The sequence below is a fragment of the Rhinolophus sinicus genome, chromosome 4 (assembly GCF_057876585.1).
Source record: "Rhinolophus sinicus isolate RSI-liver-muscle chromosome 4, RSI-T2T, whole genome shotgun sequence".
Taxonomy (NCBI): Eukaryota; Metazoa; Chordata; class Mammalia; order Chiroptera; family Rhinolophidae; genus Rhinolophus; species Rhinolophus sinicus.
The window spans coordinates 62,445,838-62,465,096 of record NC_142504.1 but is presented as its reverse complement, the minus strand read 5'-3'; the positions used below and the strand labels follow the sequence as shown (position 1 = coordinate 62,465,096).

General features: G+C 40.4%; 1 protein-coding gene across 2 annotated transcripts in view; it reads right to left on the bottom strand.

The window, feature by feature from the left end:
* ALDH1L1 (aldehyde dehydrogenase 1 family member L1) overlaps positions 1-19,259 on the bottom strand; it is a 133,421-nt gene that overhangs the window by 35,448 nt on the left and 78,714 nt on the right. For both annotated transcript variants that reach the window (XM_074340449.2, XM_019719138.3), the window contains exons 8-9: positions 17,933-18,058; positions 14,389-14,480 (exon numbers count right to left, since the gene is read on the bottom strand). In XM_074340449.2, coding sequence (XP_074196550.2) covers positions 14,389-14,480; positions 17,933-18,058 — 218 coding nt within the window. The remainder of the gene's footprint in view (positions 1-14,388; positions 14,481-17,932; positions 18,059-19,259) is intronic.

Sequence of the window (19,259 nt, the reverse complement as noted above, 5' to 3'; positions counted from 1 at the left end):
GTGTAATCCTGAGCGAAATAAGTCAGACAGAAAAAGCAGAGAACCATGTGATTTCACTGATATGTGGTATATAAGCCAAAAGCAACAAAAGAACAAGACAAACAAATGAGAAACAGAAACTCATAGACACAGACAATGGTTTGGTGGTTGCCAGAGGGTAAGGGGGGTGGGGGTGGGGGTTGGGAGATGAGGGCAAGGGGGATCGAATATATGGTGATGGAAGGAGAACTGACTCTGGGTGATGAACACACAATGGGATTTATAGATGATGTAATACAGAATTGTACACCTGAAATCTATGTAATTTTACTAACAATTGTCACCCCATAAATTTAATAAAAAAAAAAAGAAGTACAAATGAATAGTCACAAAATAGTCACGGGGATGTGAAATACAGTGTGGGGAATATAGTCAATAATGTTGTAAAAACTATGTATGATGTCAGATGGGTACTAGACTTACTGGGAGATCACTTCTTAAATTACATAAATGCCTAACAACTGCACTGTACACCTGAAACTAGTAAAATAATATTGAATGCCAACTATTATTTAAAAAATACATACAGTCACAGGATGTAAAGTACAGCATAGGGAATATAGTCAGTGGTATTGTAATAGCTATGTATGATGTCAGATGGTCAGTAGAATTCTTGTATTTATCACTTTATGAGGTGTTTAATCATTATGTTGTTTTGTACACTTGGAACTAATAAAAAAAGAAAAGATGCTCAACACTGTTAGTTATTAGGAAAAATGCAAATTAAAAGCACAAGTTATGGCCACATATTCATTAGAACATCTAAAATTAAAAAGCTTGACCATACCAATTACCAATAAAGATGCAGAGCAACTGAACTGTCATACACTGCTCATGGGATTGTAAAATGATACTTTGGAACCCACTTTGTAAAGCATTTTGGCAGTTTCTTAAAAATTAAACATATACTTACCATTTCACTCTTAGGTATTTACTTAAGAGAAATAAAAACCTATGTTTAGACAGAAGATGACAGAGTAGGAAGCTCCAAAAATCCATCCCTCCACCTAAGTAACTATTGAACTGGTAGGAGGCGTCTTAATCAAACGTTCTGAAATTCTAGAGTTTAGTCAAACATTTGCAGTATCCAGGGGAGTACATATTGTGGAGGCTGGCAAATGTCAGTAGATTGCAGTGAATTTAATCCTTTCGGTGAGGTATTGGTTGCCATCTCTAACTTCTCTCTCTGTGACAGGAAGCAATAGAGGCAGTGGGCCACATTCCTGATTGCAGCTCCTTGTAGCCAGGGTGAGCAACAACGACTTTGTCTTTTGTAACTCAGGATTATGACACTACCTTTGATCACTGAGGAACCAGAACAAAGTCTGGCAGCCATTGTTTCAACCCCTAGAGGCTGAAGCAACTTCTAGGAGATTTAAAGAAGCAGTACTTTTATTTTTCCCTTTTGGGAGCCAGACATTTAAGAAAATCCTTGTTAGGCCACTGGCTGACCACAAAGATAACAGAAGAGAAACTTCAATGACTACACACAACAAGGAATATGCACTTCGTAAAAAACAGTTTGGAAAAGTCACAAATGGATGGCTCCAGCACTCAGGAAGCAAGATTTTGCAACCTCTGAGGAGTGAATTAGATTTTCATAAATACTACAATATAACATTCATAACGTCCAGTTTTGAACAAAAAAAAATTGTAAAAATATGAAAAAAACAGTGAAGTATAGCCCATTCATAGGAAAAAAGTAAATTTGGAAAAAAACAACAAATCATCCCTGAGGAAGAACAGATATTGAAATTATTAGTCAAAGATGTTAAATCAACTGTCTTAAATATGTTAAATGATTTAAAGAAAACCATGGACAAAGAACTAAAGAAAATCAGGAAAATGATGTATGAAAAAATAAGAAAATCAATAGATAGAAATTATAATAAGAAACAAAAAAATTTCTCAAGCTGACAAGTACAATAACTGAAATGAAAAAGTTCCTAGATGGGTTCAACAGCAGATTTAAGCTGGCAGAAGAAAGAATCAGTGAACTTGAAATTATCCAGTATGAGGAATCAAAAGAAAAAGAATGAATAAAAATGAATAGAGGCTGAGAGACCTGTGGGATATCATAAAACATATCAACATAGTCATTACTGAAAAACAAAGAGATAGGATCAGAAAAAATGTTTTAAGAAATAATGATTAAAAAGTTCCCATATCTGAGGAAACATATGAATATACACATCCAAAAAGCTCAAAGAACTCCAAGCAGGATGAACTTGAAGAGAATCACGCTGAGACATATTATAGTCAACTCACTGAAATGCAAAGACAAAGAAGGTATTGGGAAAAACATCAAGAAAGAAGTGACTCCTCATATACAAAGGATCCTCAATAAGACTGAAAGCTGATTTTCCCTCAAATACTATGAAGACTCGAAGGTAGTGGGATTGAAAAGTCCTGAAAGAAAAATTAATCAACCAAGAATTAATGAAGGAGACATGAAGACATTTCTAAATAAACAAAAGCTGAGGGAGTCCGTTACAAATAGATCTGCCCTACAAGAAATCTTAAATGAAGTCTTTCAGGCTGAAATGAAGGACACTAAAGATTAACTCAAAACCTAAGAAAAAATAAAGAACATTGGCAAAGATAACTACATAGGTAAATATGAAAGCCAGTAGTATTATAATTTTGGTATAGTATATAACTTTTCTCTTTTTAAAAAATAATTTTATTAAAATATAGTTAACCACAAGATGGCCACGGGGTTTTGAAAATTAATTTGGGGAACGTAATCAACAATGTAAAGATTTTGTAGGATATCCGATGGACACGTGTCCCATTTGGGAGACCACCTCTGGGGTGATGTAGATGCCTGATCTCTGCACTGTACACCTGAAGCTGAACAATAATGAATGCCAACTATAATATGTATATATATATGTATGTATATGGTTACAGGAAGCAGAGTACAGCATTAGGAATAGAGACAGTGTAAATGTAATGGCTTTGTGCGATGTCAGAGGGATAGTAGATGGGGGTAGGGGGGTTCACACAGTGTGAGGGATATAAATGATAAACATCTAAGTATTTCTTTGTCTTGTGCACCTGAAACTAATAAAATAAAAAATGTATATATAGTTAACATACAATATTATGTTAGTTTCAGGTGTACACAATAGTTATTCAACATTAATATACCTAAGGAAGTGATCACCATGATACATCCAGCAATAATTTGACACCATACTATGCTATCACAATATCATTGACTATATTCCCCATTCTGTATATTATATCCTCATGACTTATTTGTTTCATACCTGAAAATTTGAAACTCTTAGGTGTAGGGGACTTCACCGTTTCCCCCCTTTTAAAATTTTTCAATTAAAGTTGACATTTAATATTATTTTAAATTAATTTAAGGTGAAGAGCATAGTGGTTAGATATTTATATAATTGAAGAAATAATCCCCCTGATGAGTCTAGGACCCACCTGTCACTACACATAGTTATTACCATATTATTGACTATATTCCATATGCTGTACTTTATATCTCTGTGACCATTTTGTAACTAACAATTTGTATTAATTCTTTATGCCTTTATCTTTTTCACCCTGTCCTCCATCCCCCTTGCATCTATCACCCCAATAAATCTAGTACCAATCTGACACCATACATAGTTATTACAGTATTATCGAATATATTCCTTAGCTGTACCCTACATCCCCATGATTACTTTGTAAAAACCACATTATATTTCTTAATCCCTTTCCCTCTTTCACGCATTCCCAACTCCCCTCCCATATGGCAAACATCAAAATGTTCTCTGTATCTATGAGTTTGTTTCTGTTTTGTTTGTTTATTTCTTTAGATTTCACACAGAAGTGAAATCACATTACATCTGTCTTTCGCTATCTGACATACTTCACTCAGCACAATACCCTCCACATCCATCTATACCACTGCAGATGGTGAGAACCATTCTCTTCGATGACCAAGCAATATTTGATTGTATATATGTACCACCTACTCTTTATCCATTCATACATCCACAGACACCAAAGCTGCCTCCACATCTTGGCTATTGTAAACAATGTTATAGTGAACATATGGATGCACATATCCCCTCAAAGTAGCATTTTGGGTTTCTTCAGATAATTACCCAGAAGTGAGATTACTGGGTCCTTCTTTGTCACTAGTTATAGCCTTTGATTTAAAGTCTATTTTGTCTGGTATAAGTATTGCTATTACAGCTTTTTAAATTTTATTTCCATTTTCATGAAATATCTTTACCCTCATCCTTTTACTTTCAATCTGTGTTTCTTTTGATCTAAAGTGAGTCTCTTATAGGCAGCATACGTAAGAATCTTGTTTCCTTATCCATTCAGCCACCCAGTGTCTTTTAACTGGAGCCTTTAATCACTTATATTTGAAGTAATTATTGATACATAGTTATTGCCATTTTTATTCATATTTTTCATCTTTTTTTTTTTACATAAAGATGTCCAAGATTCCTTGTAACACTGGTTTGGTGGTGATGAACACCTTTAGCTTTATCTTGTCTGGGAACCTCTTTATTTGTCCTTCGAAACTAAATAATAGCTTTGCTGGATAGAGTAGTCTTGGCTGTAGGTCCTTACTTTTTATCACTTTGAATAGTTCCTGCAAAGTTTCTGTTGAGAAATCAGCTGATAGTCTTGTGGGAGCTCCCTTGTAGATAGCTAAATGCTTTTCTCTTCCTGCTTTTAAGATTCTCTCCTTGTCTTTAACCTTTGGCATTTTACTTGTGATGTGTCTTGGTTTGGGCCTCTTTGGGTTAATCTTGTTTGCCACTCTCTGCACGTTCTGGACTTGTATATCTAGTTCCTTCATCATGTTAGGGAAGTTCTCTGTCATTATTTCTTCAATTCCTTGCTCTCTCTCTTCTCCTTCTGGTACCCCTGTGATGCAAATTTTGGTATGCTTGATATTGTTTCAGAGGTCCCCTTAAACTGTCCTCATTTTTTTGGATTCTTTTTTTCTTTTTGCTCTTCTGAATGGGTGTTTTATGCTACCTTATCTTCTAAATTGCTGATTCGATCCTTTCCCTCATCTAATCCACTATTGATTCCCTCTAATGTATTTTTCATTTCAGTTACTGTAGTCTTTACTTCCGACAGGTTCTATTTCATGTTTTCTATCTCCATTCTTAAGTCACCTATCTCTTCACTGAAGTTCTCCCTGAGATTGAGAATCCTTATAACCAGTGTTTGGAACTCTGTTTCTCATAGATTGTTTGTCTCCATTTTCTTTAGTTCTTTTACTGGAGCTTTGTTCTATTCTTCTTTTTCAGAATTTTTTTTGTCTCCCCATTTTGGCTGCTTCCCTGCGTTTCTTTCTATGAAGGGCTGTTATGCCTCTCAGTCTTAGTAAAGTGGCCTTATGCAGTAGCTGTCCTGTGAGACCCAGTGGTGCAATCTCCCTGGTCACCAGAGCCAGGTGCTCCAGTTGTGTCCCTTGTGTGGGTTGTGTGTGCCTTCCTATTATATTTGAGACTTGCTTGCTGTTTGCACATCAATGGGAGGGATTAACCCCTGGCTGATTTGTTGTGAGAACTGGCTGTGACTACAGTGGAGGAGCTCTCTGCAGTGGTTGACCCTACAGAGTAGGGTTCACTTCAGAGGGACTCTGGTATTTGCCCAGGCTGCCCTTTGGGTGTGTCATCCTCAGATGGCTGCAAGATTACCTGGCCCATTGCAAACCTGGCCACTTGGCCTGCCAGCCCCTGGGCCTCCTGGAAGGGGACCCGCTGAAGGCCAAGTTCAGCCACAGTCTGTGTCCCACCTGGGGCCACCTGGTATGAGCCACAAAGCAACCCAGAGATGATTGCCACCCATGCTGTCCTTTTAGGTGTCTTGAGAGGCCAAGCCATGAACCAAGGCTGGCTATCACTAGTGCCAGACACAAGGCTACTCAGCCAGAGGTACAGGATACACTGAAGCCAGATGCTGCTTGTTCAGGTTTTGTGAACCTTTGAGAGATTTTAGAAAAGTCCACAGCTTGAGCCAAGGCAGGTGGTTTATACAGAAAAGCCACTGGAAGCAGCTTGTATGTACTCAAAAGTTGGGTGGGGCATGGTCTCAGGGAATCACTAGAGTGGGGCAGACAAAAGGTGATAGCCAGTTTGATGGAGACTCAAATATGGCACCTGCCTGCATCTGCCCACAGTGAGGGAGAGGGCTCAACAAAGAAACAATGGCTTCTGCCAGCTCCTGTGTCTGGGAGAAAGCTGCCCCTCACTCTGAAGCTAGACAATTCAGTTCTTCCCCATATGTCCCTGGTGCCTTTCAAGCTGCTGCCCCAGCGCTGGAGCTCAGAGTAAGTCAGTCCATCAGTGAGTAAGTCTGTGCATAGTCCCTTTAAGAGGAGCACTTGGGAGGGCAGCTGCCCTACATCTCACTTAGTCACAATCTCTGCTGGTTTTCACAGCCAGAAGTTATGGGGACTTCTCTCCTCGGCACTGAAACTCTGAGATGGGGAGGGGCTGGGATCCTTTGTTCCTTGCGGGAAGTGGGGGGCTCCACAGGATAAATATCCCTCCCAATTTTTAATGGTCACATGCATGTGTGGGACCAGCCCATCTTGCATCTCTGCCCCTCCTACTAGTCTCAAGGTGGCTTCTTCTTTATGTCCATAGTTGTAGGTCTTCAGTTCAGCTAGACATCAGGTGATTCTCCATAATGGTTGTTCTGTGGTTTAGTTGTAATGAATGTGGTCCTGAGAGAAGGGGAGTGCAGTGTTTACTTACTCTGCCATCTTGACTAGAAATCTCTCTCTTTTTCTTATATGATATAATAGACAAATGCATAAAACAGTAAGTTAAGCTCTATATTAATGGGTATACAATGTGTAAAGATGTAACCTGTGACAATAACAATGTAAATGGGGATGTATAGAGATGTATAGGATTAGAGTGTTTATACATTACTGAAACTAAGTTGATATTATTTAAACCAAATTATTATAGGTTTAAGATGTTAATTGTATTCTCCAAGGTAATAACTAAGAAAAAACTAAAAAGAAATAAGAAAGGAATCAAAGTTGCACACTACCAAAAAAAGCAGTAATAGAGAAATTGAGGAATAAAAAGCATATATGACATACAAAAAAACAAATAAATAAATGGCAAAAGTAAATCCTTTTTTTATCAGTAATCTTGTTAAATGAAAATGGATTAAACTCTCCTATTAAAAACATAGATTGGAAGAATGAATAAAAAAGAGCATCCATCCATATGCTACAAGGGATTCACTTTAGCTACAATTACATTAAAAGGTTGAAAGTACAAAAATGGAAAAGATATTCCATGCAAATAGAAACCAAAAAAGAGTTGGGGTGGCTGCATTATTATCAGCCAAAATGGACTTTAAATTGAAAAAGTTTACAAGAAACAAAGAATATTGGTAAAAAATTTGACACAGAAAGAGGATATAACAATTATAAACATATATGCACCTAGAAACACAATCCCATAATAAATAAAGTAAAAATTGACAGAATTGAAGGGAGAAATATACATTTTACAATAATATTTAAAAATGTAAATATCCAACTTTCAATAATGAACAGAACACCACAGGGAAGACATATAAGGAGATAGAGGACTTGAAAACACTATAAACCAATTGTATATCTACAGAGCACTCCACCCAAGAAGAGCAGAATTTGCATTCTTTTCAAGTGCACATGGGAGCGTATCCAAGATAAACTATTTGTTAGCCACAGAATAAGTCTTAATAAATTTTAAAACACTGAAATCGTACAAAGCATCTTTTTGATCACAATGGAATGAAACTAGAAATCAATAGCAAAAAGAAAATGGAAAAATATCACAAATTTGTGGAAATTAAACAGTATATTCTTAAACAACCAATGGGTGAAAGAAGAAATCCAGGGGAAACTAAAAAATACTATCAGTCAAAAAAAACAAAACAAAACACAACATACCAAAACTTATGGATCACAACAAAAGTAGTGTTAAGAGGGAAATTTCTAACTGTAATGTATACAATAAGAAAGAAGGAAGATCTCAAATCAATACACAACATAACTAGAAAAAAGAAAAGTAACTTAAACCCAAAGCTAGCAGAAAGAAAATAATAACAAAGCCTAGAGCAGAAATAAATGAAATAGACTTGTAATTTTTTTCTTTTGTAGTGTCTTTGGTTTGGCTAACAGGGTAAAGCTGGCTTTGTAGAATTTGTAAGCATTCCTTCCTGTTCAACTTTTTGCAATAGTTTGAGAAGGGTACAGTCTGTTCAGATTTTCTGTTTCTTCCTCATTTGGTCTTGGAAGGTTGCTTATTTCTAGAAATGTATCAATTTCTTCTAGGTTATCCAATTTGTTGGTATGTGATTGTTCATACTATTCTTTAATGACCCTTTGCATTTCTGTGGTGTTGATTGTAACCTCTTTAATTTTTGATTTTATTTATTTGGGCACTCTCTCTTTTTTCTTTTTTAAAGACTTTTATTAAAATATAGCTAACATACAATATTATATTAGTTTCAGGTGTACATTATAGTCATTCAACATTTAGATACCTAAAGATCTCTTTTTTTTCCCTTGATGAGTATGGCTAACGGTACAAAAATTCTCAACAAAATATCAGCAAACTGAATTCAACAATACATTAAAAGGATTATACACCATCATCAAGTGGTTATGCAAGAATGGCTTGATATCCACAAATTAATGTGATACACCACATCAACAAAACCAAGGATAAAAATTATATGCTCATCTCGGGAGATTCAGAAAAAATCCAACATCCATGTAGGATAAGAACTCTCAACAAAGTGGGTATAGAGGGAACTTACCTTAACATAATAAAGGCTATATATGACAAGTCTACAGCTAACGTCATTATGGTGAAAGACTTAAAGCTTTTTCTCTAAGATCAGGAATAACACAAGGATGCCCACTGTAACCACTTCTATTCAGCATAGTACTGTAAGTCATACCACAAGCAATTAGGCAAGAAAAATAAATAAAAGGTGTATAAATTGGAAAGGAAGAAGTAAAATGAGCTCTGTTCATAGATGACATAATCCTATATGTAGAAAAATCTAAAAATGCCAGCAAAATACTCTTAGAACTAGTAAACAAATTCAGTAAAGTTGCAGGAAGCAAAATCAACATACAAAAATCAGTTGCATTTCTATACACTAACAATGAGCATCCAAAAAGGGAAACAAGAGAAGAATCTTATTTATAATAGCATTGCAAAGAATAAAATACTTGGGAATAAATTTAACCAGGAGGATAAGAGACCTGTAAACTGAAAACTATAAAATATTTCTTAAAGAAATTTAAAAAGACACAAAGAAATGGTAAAGCATATTGTATTCATGGATTTGAAGACAACATTGTTAAAATGATCATACTACCCAAAGCTATCTGCAGATTTGTGTAATCTTTATCAAAAGCCCAGTGTCATTTTTATAGAAATAGAAAAGCAGTCCTAAAATTCATATGGAACCACAAAGGACCCGATTAGCCAAAACAATCTTGAGAAGAACAAAGCTGGAGGTCTCATACTCCTAATTTCAAAACATATTACAAAGATATAGTAATCAAAAATATGATACTGGTATAAAGGCAGACATATAGGAAAATGGAACAGAATAGAGAGCCCAGAAATAAACTCATGCATATATGGTTACCTAATCTTTAAGAAGGTGCCAAGAATATTCAATGGGAGAAAGATAATGTCTTCAACAAATGGTGGGAAAACTGAATACCCACATGCAAAAGACTGAAATTGGACCTTAATCTTAAACCACACACAAACATTGTATAGATGTACGTGTGAACAAAACTATCTCCATCTTTGTATCCTTTCATGCTGTGACCTTTGACCAACCTCACTGTCCTTAGTAAGAATATAAAAGCTTTCTAGTTGATGATTATCTGTGTTCCTTAAAATGTAGCCATAAATATGTTTGTTATTAACAGCTGAATAGCATGACAACTGACATAAATATCAAACTAGTAATAGTACCAATTATAAACAATCATCTATCACAAGACCACCAGGAGATATGGCCCGTGGCGCTACCTCATTCTTTGTCCCTTTGTCTTGTCAATCATTAATACTCGAGTTACACTATTAAAAAAAGTACTTTAACAGGGATCTGGTAGTGGAGAATAATTTGCGCAGAACTGTTGGCCCATCTGTCCACTCTAACTCATAATTTTCCCATAAGTAAATTACCTTACAATAAGTTCTTTCATATTCTACAGAATTGCCTGTTTCATCTTTCAGTCTGAAGGTACTTTTTTGTTACAGTGGCCATTACAGCTTTGTTAGACAAATATCAGTTCAAAATGGATTAAAGACCTAAATGCAATATCCGAAATTGTAAAACTCCTAGAAGAAAACATAAAAGAAAAGCTTCATGACATTAGTCTTGGCAATGATTTCTTGGATATGACACCAACATCACAGGCAACGGAAGCCAAAATAGACAAGTGGGATGACATTAAAATAAAAAGTTTTGCTCTGCAAATGAAGCAAGCAACAGAATGAGGAGTCAGTTTACAGAATGGGAGAAAATATTCACAAACCATCTATCTGATAAGGGGCTAATATCCAAAATACGACTTAACAGCAAAAAATCCACAAATAACCCAATTTAAAAATGGGTGAAAGACTTGAAGATATTTCTCCAAAGACATACAGATGGCCAACAGGTATATGAAAAGATGTTCAACATCACTCATCATCAGGGAAATGCAAGTCAAACCCACAATGAGACATCACCTCACACTTATTAGGATGGCCATTATCAAACAAAATATAACACAAAACAAACAAACAAACAAACAAACAAACAGAAAACAGAAAAATCATGTGCTGGCAAGGATGTGGGGAAATTGGAACCCTTGTGTATTGTTGGTGGGAATGTAAAATGGTGTAGTCACTACGGAAAACAGTATGGAGGTTGCTAAAAACATTAGACAGAGTACTATATATGATCCAACAATCCTGCTTCTGGGTATTTATCCAAAAGAATTGAAATTAGGATCTCAAAAAGATATCTGCACTCCTTTGTTCATTGTTCACTATAGCCAAAAGGCAGAAACAACCTAAATGTCCATTAAAATATGAATGCTTAAATAACATGTGGTATATACCTATAATGGAATATTATTCAACCTTAAAAAAGAAGAAAATCCTGTCATATGCTACAACATGGTAAACCTGGAGGACATTATACTAAGGGAAGTAAGCCAGTCACAGAAGGACAAATACTGTACGATTCCACTTATATGAGGCATCTAAAGTAGTCAAACTCATTGAAGCAGAAACTAGAATGGTGGTTGCCAGGGGCTGGGGGCAGGGAGGGGAAAATGGGGAGTTGCTGTTCAATGGGTACAAAGTCTCAGTCATGAAAGAAGAAAAAGTTCTAAAGATCCTAATTTCAATTCAAAAGATACTCCTATGTTTGATATTATTATTCTATCATGGAAAACATCATATGGATATAGAAAATGTGGTGGTTTAGTGAACAACAAAAGATGTCACATCACATCTAAACTTTTTCTTCCTATATTTACACTTTCCTAATTAATAAAATGGGACCACATTATAGTAGCTTCTTCCTGGATGTTCTCAAGTCATATCTATCTCCTCTTAACCCATTGTCTATGCTCTCCCAAACACTAATTAGCTCTTAGAAAATAATAATCATTACCACCATCAACAATTATTTGTTAAATGGAATACAAAAGAGATAGGAACAGACACTTATGTAATCTTTAATATGTGTCTGATATTGTGCAAGACATTTAAATAATTTTACAGAACACCTGCAAGGTAGATATTACTAAACGGGGGAAATTGAGGATTTAAGAGATAATTTTCCCAAGTTTTCCCCAGGGTTAGTGAAAGATGGCTATTAATAAAACAGTTGATTAAAAGCGTTGGTGTGGGTTAAGTAATAAAGGCCACAAAGAAGCAAAGTCTTTGTCTTCTAAAAACTTACAACATACTGGGAGAAATAGGATATATACAAATGTTACAATGCAAAAATGTATGAAATATATAATCAACATTGGAGAAATGGAGGGGAAGATGAGATCATGTATAAATGACAGAATTAAGTTTTGAGAACTAGTTCAACACCAAAGAAAATCATAGCTAATAATTATTGAAAGCCCATCACTTTATGTATTTTTGATGCTGCTCTTAAAGTTTCATATATAGTAAGCCAAAAAAAAAAAAAAAGAAAAATACAAAAGAAAAAAAGGCAGGTCTCTTTTTTTCCAGTTTTAGAATAAGGATTTTGAGGCATACATAGGTTAAGAGCATTACCCAAGAACATAGCTAACGTGTGGTGCTTGTACAGAAGTGTATTCACATACTTCACTGAGTATATCATAATTTGAATTCACTCTTCACCTTCTATAACTTAAGGTTTATCATAATTAAATTCTAGCATATTCTCAAATTCTTCCCAAAAGTTTTGATTGTTTAAATCAGTACCTAAGCCTGGGCAATCCCACTAAAAGGTCTAACCTAGACCAGCAAGCCCCAGCTGGTCTGGCAGCTGATTGCAGACACTCAAGTGAGCCCATCTGAAGTACAAGAAACCCCTCCCCACATGTGTCAGACATCTCTGTTTCTGCCTTCCCAGCACTCACTTCCTCTGCTTCTGGGAACAACATTGACATTTTCCACAGAAACAACCTTATCCCCTCTTTCTAGAGATGTGAGTTCAATGTAGTTGGCTTAATCCTTGGCTCTAGAGGTGGGCACATGTCCAAGTTTTGGTCAATCAGAGCATGCCTCCCCGGCCAGTGATTGGTTCATGACTCTAGCAGAGGCAGTAAAATTCAAGTCAAGGACTTCTGTAATAACTGCTGGGGAAGCATACCCTTTTTAATGGGAATGTTGAAAAGACAAGAAATTAGACCAGAGCTACTGTGTAGCTATCTTGTCACTATGAGGAGAAATCCTGCCCCAAAATGAAGCAACACATGATGACAACATTAATGACATAATTTCAGCCTTTGGAGTAGTCAGCTATGCCTAAAGAAAGCCACCATGGACTTTTCTTTTTCCCCTTTCCCCCTCCCTTCCCCCAACTCTGAGTCAAGCCATTGTTTCTCAGTCTAGCTGTAGATGGTGCAGTTCACTGGCCAATGTGGGAATCGAACTGGTTACCCCGGTGTTAGGAGCATAGCGCTCCAACCAGCTGAGCCATCCAGCTGCCCCACCATGGACTTTTGGACTTTATTTATTTATTTATTTTTGTTAATTTGTTTAAACCAGGTTGAATTAAGTTACTATTGCTTATAAGCAAAGGTGTTTTAATACACTCCATCCACATCTTTCCCTTTATACACTGTTAAGTGGCAAGCAGGACAATTCATATGAAGTTGAAGAACAAGTAAACTAATCTATGGCGATGGATTGTCCATGGGGCATGGGGCCACTGACTGGAAAGGGGCAGGAGGGAGCCTCCTGGGGATGAGGCTGGTGTCTATCTAGATTAAGATATGACTTGTGTTATATATGATACATACAACATAATCTATATATTATATATGATATAACTGTGTGGGTTATACAAGTTAAATAAAGTTTACAAAACTGTTCTCTTTAAGATCTGTGCACTTCACTGTACAGAGCAATACCTCAATTTTTAAAATATTACAGTAATGATTCCATTAACATCCAATACATGCCTAATGGGGCCATTTGTGAGGTTAGATTCATCTGCTCAGGCCATACCTGCCTGTCCCTTTCCCCTCACATATCTTGGCTGTCACTGGGAGTGTTGGGGCTTGTGGCAGTTTTAAAACAGAGCCACACATTAGTTTATCCTCCTCCCATTGAGGGGTGGGTCTCAGCCCCCCCACCTGTCCTTGAATCTGGATGAGTTTGTGACTGCTGAGACCACTCAAGTCAGTAGCAGTGACACAATGAGACTTTCCAGGCTGGGTGATGAAAGTCGTTACCATACCTGCCTCGTTTGCGGGCACTCTCACTCTGAGCATTGTGAGCAGCCACAGAGAAAAGTCCAAGTCCCCAAGCTGCCACATGCAGGTACTTGGTCAGCGATGCCAGAAAAGCAATGCCAGCCTTCCAGGCCCAGGCACCAGTAATGGCAGTGAGAAGCCAGCTAGCAGCAGCACATTCCTACCCAATTGTCCCAGTTCCCACCAGTCCGCTGACCTGTAGCCATTTGAGGTGACCTGCCAGGCTTGTGGGCCCTTTCTACATCCCTGATCTGCATAATCAATGAGCATAACAAATGGTGGTCATTTTCCTGCCATTCAGTTTTGGGGTGATGCGCAACACAGCCTCAGACTTCTGAAATGGGACCCTCCACCCCTGGCCTTACCTCACAATGTCCACTGATACGGCCCCTGACTTGAAGAAATCGGTGGAGTCTTCCACCTCCGGGATGCTAGGGAGAATCCGCTTCCAGGTACTCTGAAAAATAGGCATGGTGAGAACACAGCTCCCAGGGGAGATGGAAGCAGGTATCAGTCATCAGGATGAGAGCAGCCCCTGACATGTGCGTGGACAGCCTGGTATCAGGCTGGGCCTCGGTCCCCTCCAAGGTACAGCTGCTTTGAGGAGTCTGAAGGTCTTGGAGTGACCACCCCCTGGAGAGAGACATACTGTCAAAGCCCAGGCCACTCAGCTGCTGTCCTCACACCCACCTCACGTTGATCCTCAGCTTTTCTGGGGTCCCCATGACAATCCAGGGCTGGAAGGAGGACGGAAGTGCCAGAGTTGAAGGTGTGGCTGGGAACTAGGAAGGCAGGGCCCAGCTCCTCCTGGGTCTCCCTTACGCCTGGCCTCACCTTGCTGCTGCTGTCTAGGTTTGAATATCCCCAGCATGACACTGGTGTGTGGGTGTTGCGGTATGGAAGGGAAAGCAAAATGAGGGGTAGTTATGCGGGAGAAAACAAGGCACACTGATGGGACTCAGAAGGCTTGGGGCTTGTCCTCACTGAGAGGCCAGCTGGTTTTGTCCCCAGTTCTGTGGAGGGTAGCAGTGCCTGCTAGCCGGCCTTGTGGTACAGTGACAGCTAAGTGGGCAGCACCTTCCCAGTCTCCCACAAAGGAATGACTATTTCCCAGTCCAGCCCAGGATGGAATGACTATTTTCTGGGCAGGCTCCCAGACAGACCTATCAGGACAGGAACCAGGAGGGGCCTCAGGCTCTGCCTGAGCTCCAGGCCACTGCCAGTATTAGATGGGTTGGGTGGGCTGCGGGTGGGCAGACCCAACTGGGACCAGCCCCCCATGACCCCTAGTCTAACCTCTACCCCCTCGTTCTTTTTTTGGAAAGGTGTCACGGTTTACCCTTCCCATACTCAGTTTGACCATTAGCAGCCATACTGAGCCACTCCCTGTCCCCACATGACTGCTGACTGCCCTTCACACCTCTGCCTGGGGCCCCTGCCCATTGGCAACACATTTAAATTCTGAGCATTCTTCAAGGCCAATTTCTGCATCGTCTCTTCCCTGAAACCTTCACTGACTGATTTTTGGATATGGGCTATCCTCTTCAGACTCACGTGGCCTGGGGTCACCGGTCACCTGCTGGTGTGTGGGCATGCCACTGTATGGTGCCTGCAAGACACACCAGCCCTTTTTGGATACATGTGGAACCTCCGAGAGGCAGTGTACCCTGAAGCCACACAGTCTCCTTTAGACCCTGGTTTGATCTCTGACAAGCCATGAAGATGCAGGCAAGAGGCTGATAACAGCTGTGGGAGGATACCTTGTGTGATGCAGGCAGAGTGCTTGGAGTACAGAAGTTGCTCATTAAACACGGCATTTGTGCCACCTACGATGCCTTGCACGGCTTCAGCTCAAGAGGCTATAAGGCTTGGCTTGTTGCCCATGGCCTGCCCCAGCTCACAGTGGGCACTTGATGAGTTCTGCTGAATGGAGAACATGGGCTGACCCCTGCTACAGTCACCAGATCAGACCCACACCACCAATACTGGGGGGCTGCAACTGCCCCTCACTGGCCTTCATCTCCAGCTATCTCCCTTCCACCCCATTCGCCTCCAGACCATATATCCTGAAAGGGCCCAGGCCAGCTGTGACCAACAGGGGTAATGATAACAATGCTAATGACCAAGAGGCCATATAGGTAGCAGTGGAGGCAAGAACTCCAAGCCAAGCACCTGGGCTCTAGCCCCAGCACTACCCTCAGTACTCCACTTTGGCACTGTTCCTCAGGGGGGAAATGAAGGTTGCAAAAGTACCTACTTCATGGAGTTGTTACAGTAATTAAATACACCACTACTCCTGAAGTGTTTAGAACTCTGCATGGGTACATACTCTCTAGAAGTATCTGCTTCGTTTGATGGCAGTTAAGCTCACTGCCAACATTTATTGAGGTCCTAATAGGCATTACTAAATTGATCTTTGTCATATGCGTTCTCTCCTTCACCGTTCACAACATCCATGGAGGCTAAGTTTATTCTTTGTTTCACAGATGAAGGACTCAGCTGAAGCAGCGTTTGAATCAGGCCTAGCTCTACAAACACACAACCTCATCCCTCCCTGAGTGCCACTTGATTATAAGCTTCAGAAGGTCAGTTTGTCCAGCTGGCCCTATAAGCCCAGGGCAGGCATAGGGGCGAGAGCAATTGCTCCAATAATATTTTTTGAATGAATAGGCTTTTTTTTTTTTCTTAACAGACATTCACAATGTTCACCTTTCCACTAAGGAAGTTCTTGGTGCCCTCTGGAGCAGTGTGAGCTCCTCAAACCCTCCATCTGAGTCCTGCCATCTGCAGTTGTCAACATCTACAGTCACCAATGTGGCCTGCTAGCTGGGCCTCCTCCTCCCATCATCACCCTCCTCCTTGGGCTCCAGCTGCATTGCCTTCCTGTGGCTCGCTAAGACAGGTAGGTCCTCCCTCTTAGGGTCTCACATTTGTTGTCCCTTCTGTCTCAGACTTCCCCCAGATATTTTCTCTACATTTAGGTCTCTGCTCAAGGCTTCCCCTCCTTCCACACAGGGAAGCCTTCCCTAATTATTCTTTCTAATGTCCTGCAGTCTCCAAAGACCTCGTTCCCATTACCTTGTTATTTCATTCATAGCACTTCTCCCTGTGTAAAAGTATTCTGTTCACTTGCTTGGCTGTTCATTGGCTTTGTTCCCCATGAGAAGGGACACTTCATGACAGCAGGAACATGCTTATTTTCGCATTCCTAGTGTCTGGCTTAGCACCCAGCATCGGTAGGAGCTCAATTCGTATTTCTTAAATAAGTAGTTGAATACATGATTGAATGAATGAATGGCTGACAATGCATCCAACGTCATCCATTTAATAAGGCCAAGCATCATCAATATCATGCCTTCCAGGGAGAGGGTGATGGGTTGGGAGAGGAAGGAGTCCAGGAACAGTTCTGGGAAATGACCACATACTGGACTCAGCCGGAAGAGACTGAGTCTCAGAAAGGGAAGTGCTGGCCTGCATCCCTAGCGGGGAGCTGGATCGGAGTCTGGGTCTGCCTGACTAGACACCTGTGCTGGTCACATCGCAGGGTGATCCCTCTCAGAAAGCCTTTCTGCAAGGTTCCAGTGCACATGTTCTATCACAAGACCACGGCTTGGCACCTGACTCTTTCAGCTATTCCAGGGGCTTCTGTTTCATTTGTCCACCTTTGACAATGAATCTCTAGAAGAGTCAGACCCAGCTGGCCAAATCTCAGAGTCCCAGTAGTAGAAGAAGAAGGGGCAAGAAGACATAGAAAGCCCTAAGACAGGATAGAACAAACACTGTGCCTGGGGCCAGCACATACATCCACAGGGAGTGTGCACAGTCTGACGTCAGGAAGTGTGATTCACAAAACACATGTGCATTGAGTGACCTGCGCAACCAGACAGTAGCCCTGAAGTGGTCTCTTACCCGCACAGCCTCCATGATGTCTAGCTCTGCCTCAGTCAGCTCGAGGGCACAGCTGTCTTCTCCCCTGAAGAAGTGTGAGGCCGGGATCATCTTGCCATCCTCCAGCTGGATGCTCTTCACCAGCAGCTGCACAGGGAGGATTGCACAGTGCCTGAGGTTGCCCTTATGGCAGGGACAGAGCAATTCCACAGAGAGCTCTGCGCTAGTCTCCAACCCTTGCCATAAGAAAGGCACAGGGAGTCTTGGATGAATGATGAGGAAAAGAGTTCAGAGTGGGGAGGCTGCTGTTTTAGGGGCACAGAGGAGACTGTAACGCTCATATTCACTTTTCCTTATCATCCACCCCACTATGGTCTTGCTTTCTTTTTAAGTGTAATGACTTTATTATTTCTATAAAACTGATACCCACTCATTAGACAAAATAATTCAAGCACTACTTTGAAAGCCAACTGAGAAAACAACTTATCACACAACAGCCAGCTCCTGAAACCCTTCCATCTGGTGAAGGTCATAGATGCCCTCTGGGTTGGAAGAGGAGCAGATGAACTCATGGGTGGGGGAGCACATCTCTGTTTGATAAGACATCTATAAGAATGGTCCTGCCTGACCCCTACGCTGCTGCCTTTTGAAGGTGTTCTGGAGCTTTCTGTGAGCTAAAGTTCAGTCAGACCCAAATGGAAGTTCTTGAGAAAGGTTTCAACCAAAGGTATCCATCAAGACTGCCTACTTCACTTTGCTGTCCCTGTGGATATCACAGGGGATGCAGTCGGTGACTCCCTCCTGTGGCAAGGATGCCCAGCCAGCTGCTTACAAGGGGGGTGCTGTTAGTGGTCTACTTCTGTACTCCTTCCTCCTTGCTGTTGGTGGATAAGCATGGCTGTGCACAGAGAGGCCCAGGGGCTATCCCTCATCGTCCCGCACCCAGCTCCGGGGGAGCAGAAACAGAGGACTGAGTGATGTAAAGATGCTGGGACACAATCGGCAGATGCAAGTCACACTGAAGAGTCTGCCCTGGGATCAAATGGAGACCAGACTGCTCCAGAACCATTATCTTCGCTTAGCATTGTCCTCTGTCCTTCCCAACTGGTACATGATTTTTCCAGAGAACTCCCTCCGTAAATCACGTGCACAAGATCTCCCATCTCAGGAGCTGCTTTTAGGGAAGCTGACCCAAGATAGATCTAGTCTTCCAACTGCATTTATCAATCTTGAATACTTAAAACACCCAACAACTGTAAATCGCAGATTCTGATGGCAGCCTCAGGCCCTCCAAGGGCAGAGCACGGAAAGGTGGGCACCCAGAGTGAGGTCACACCAGTCCCAAGCA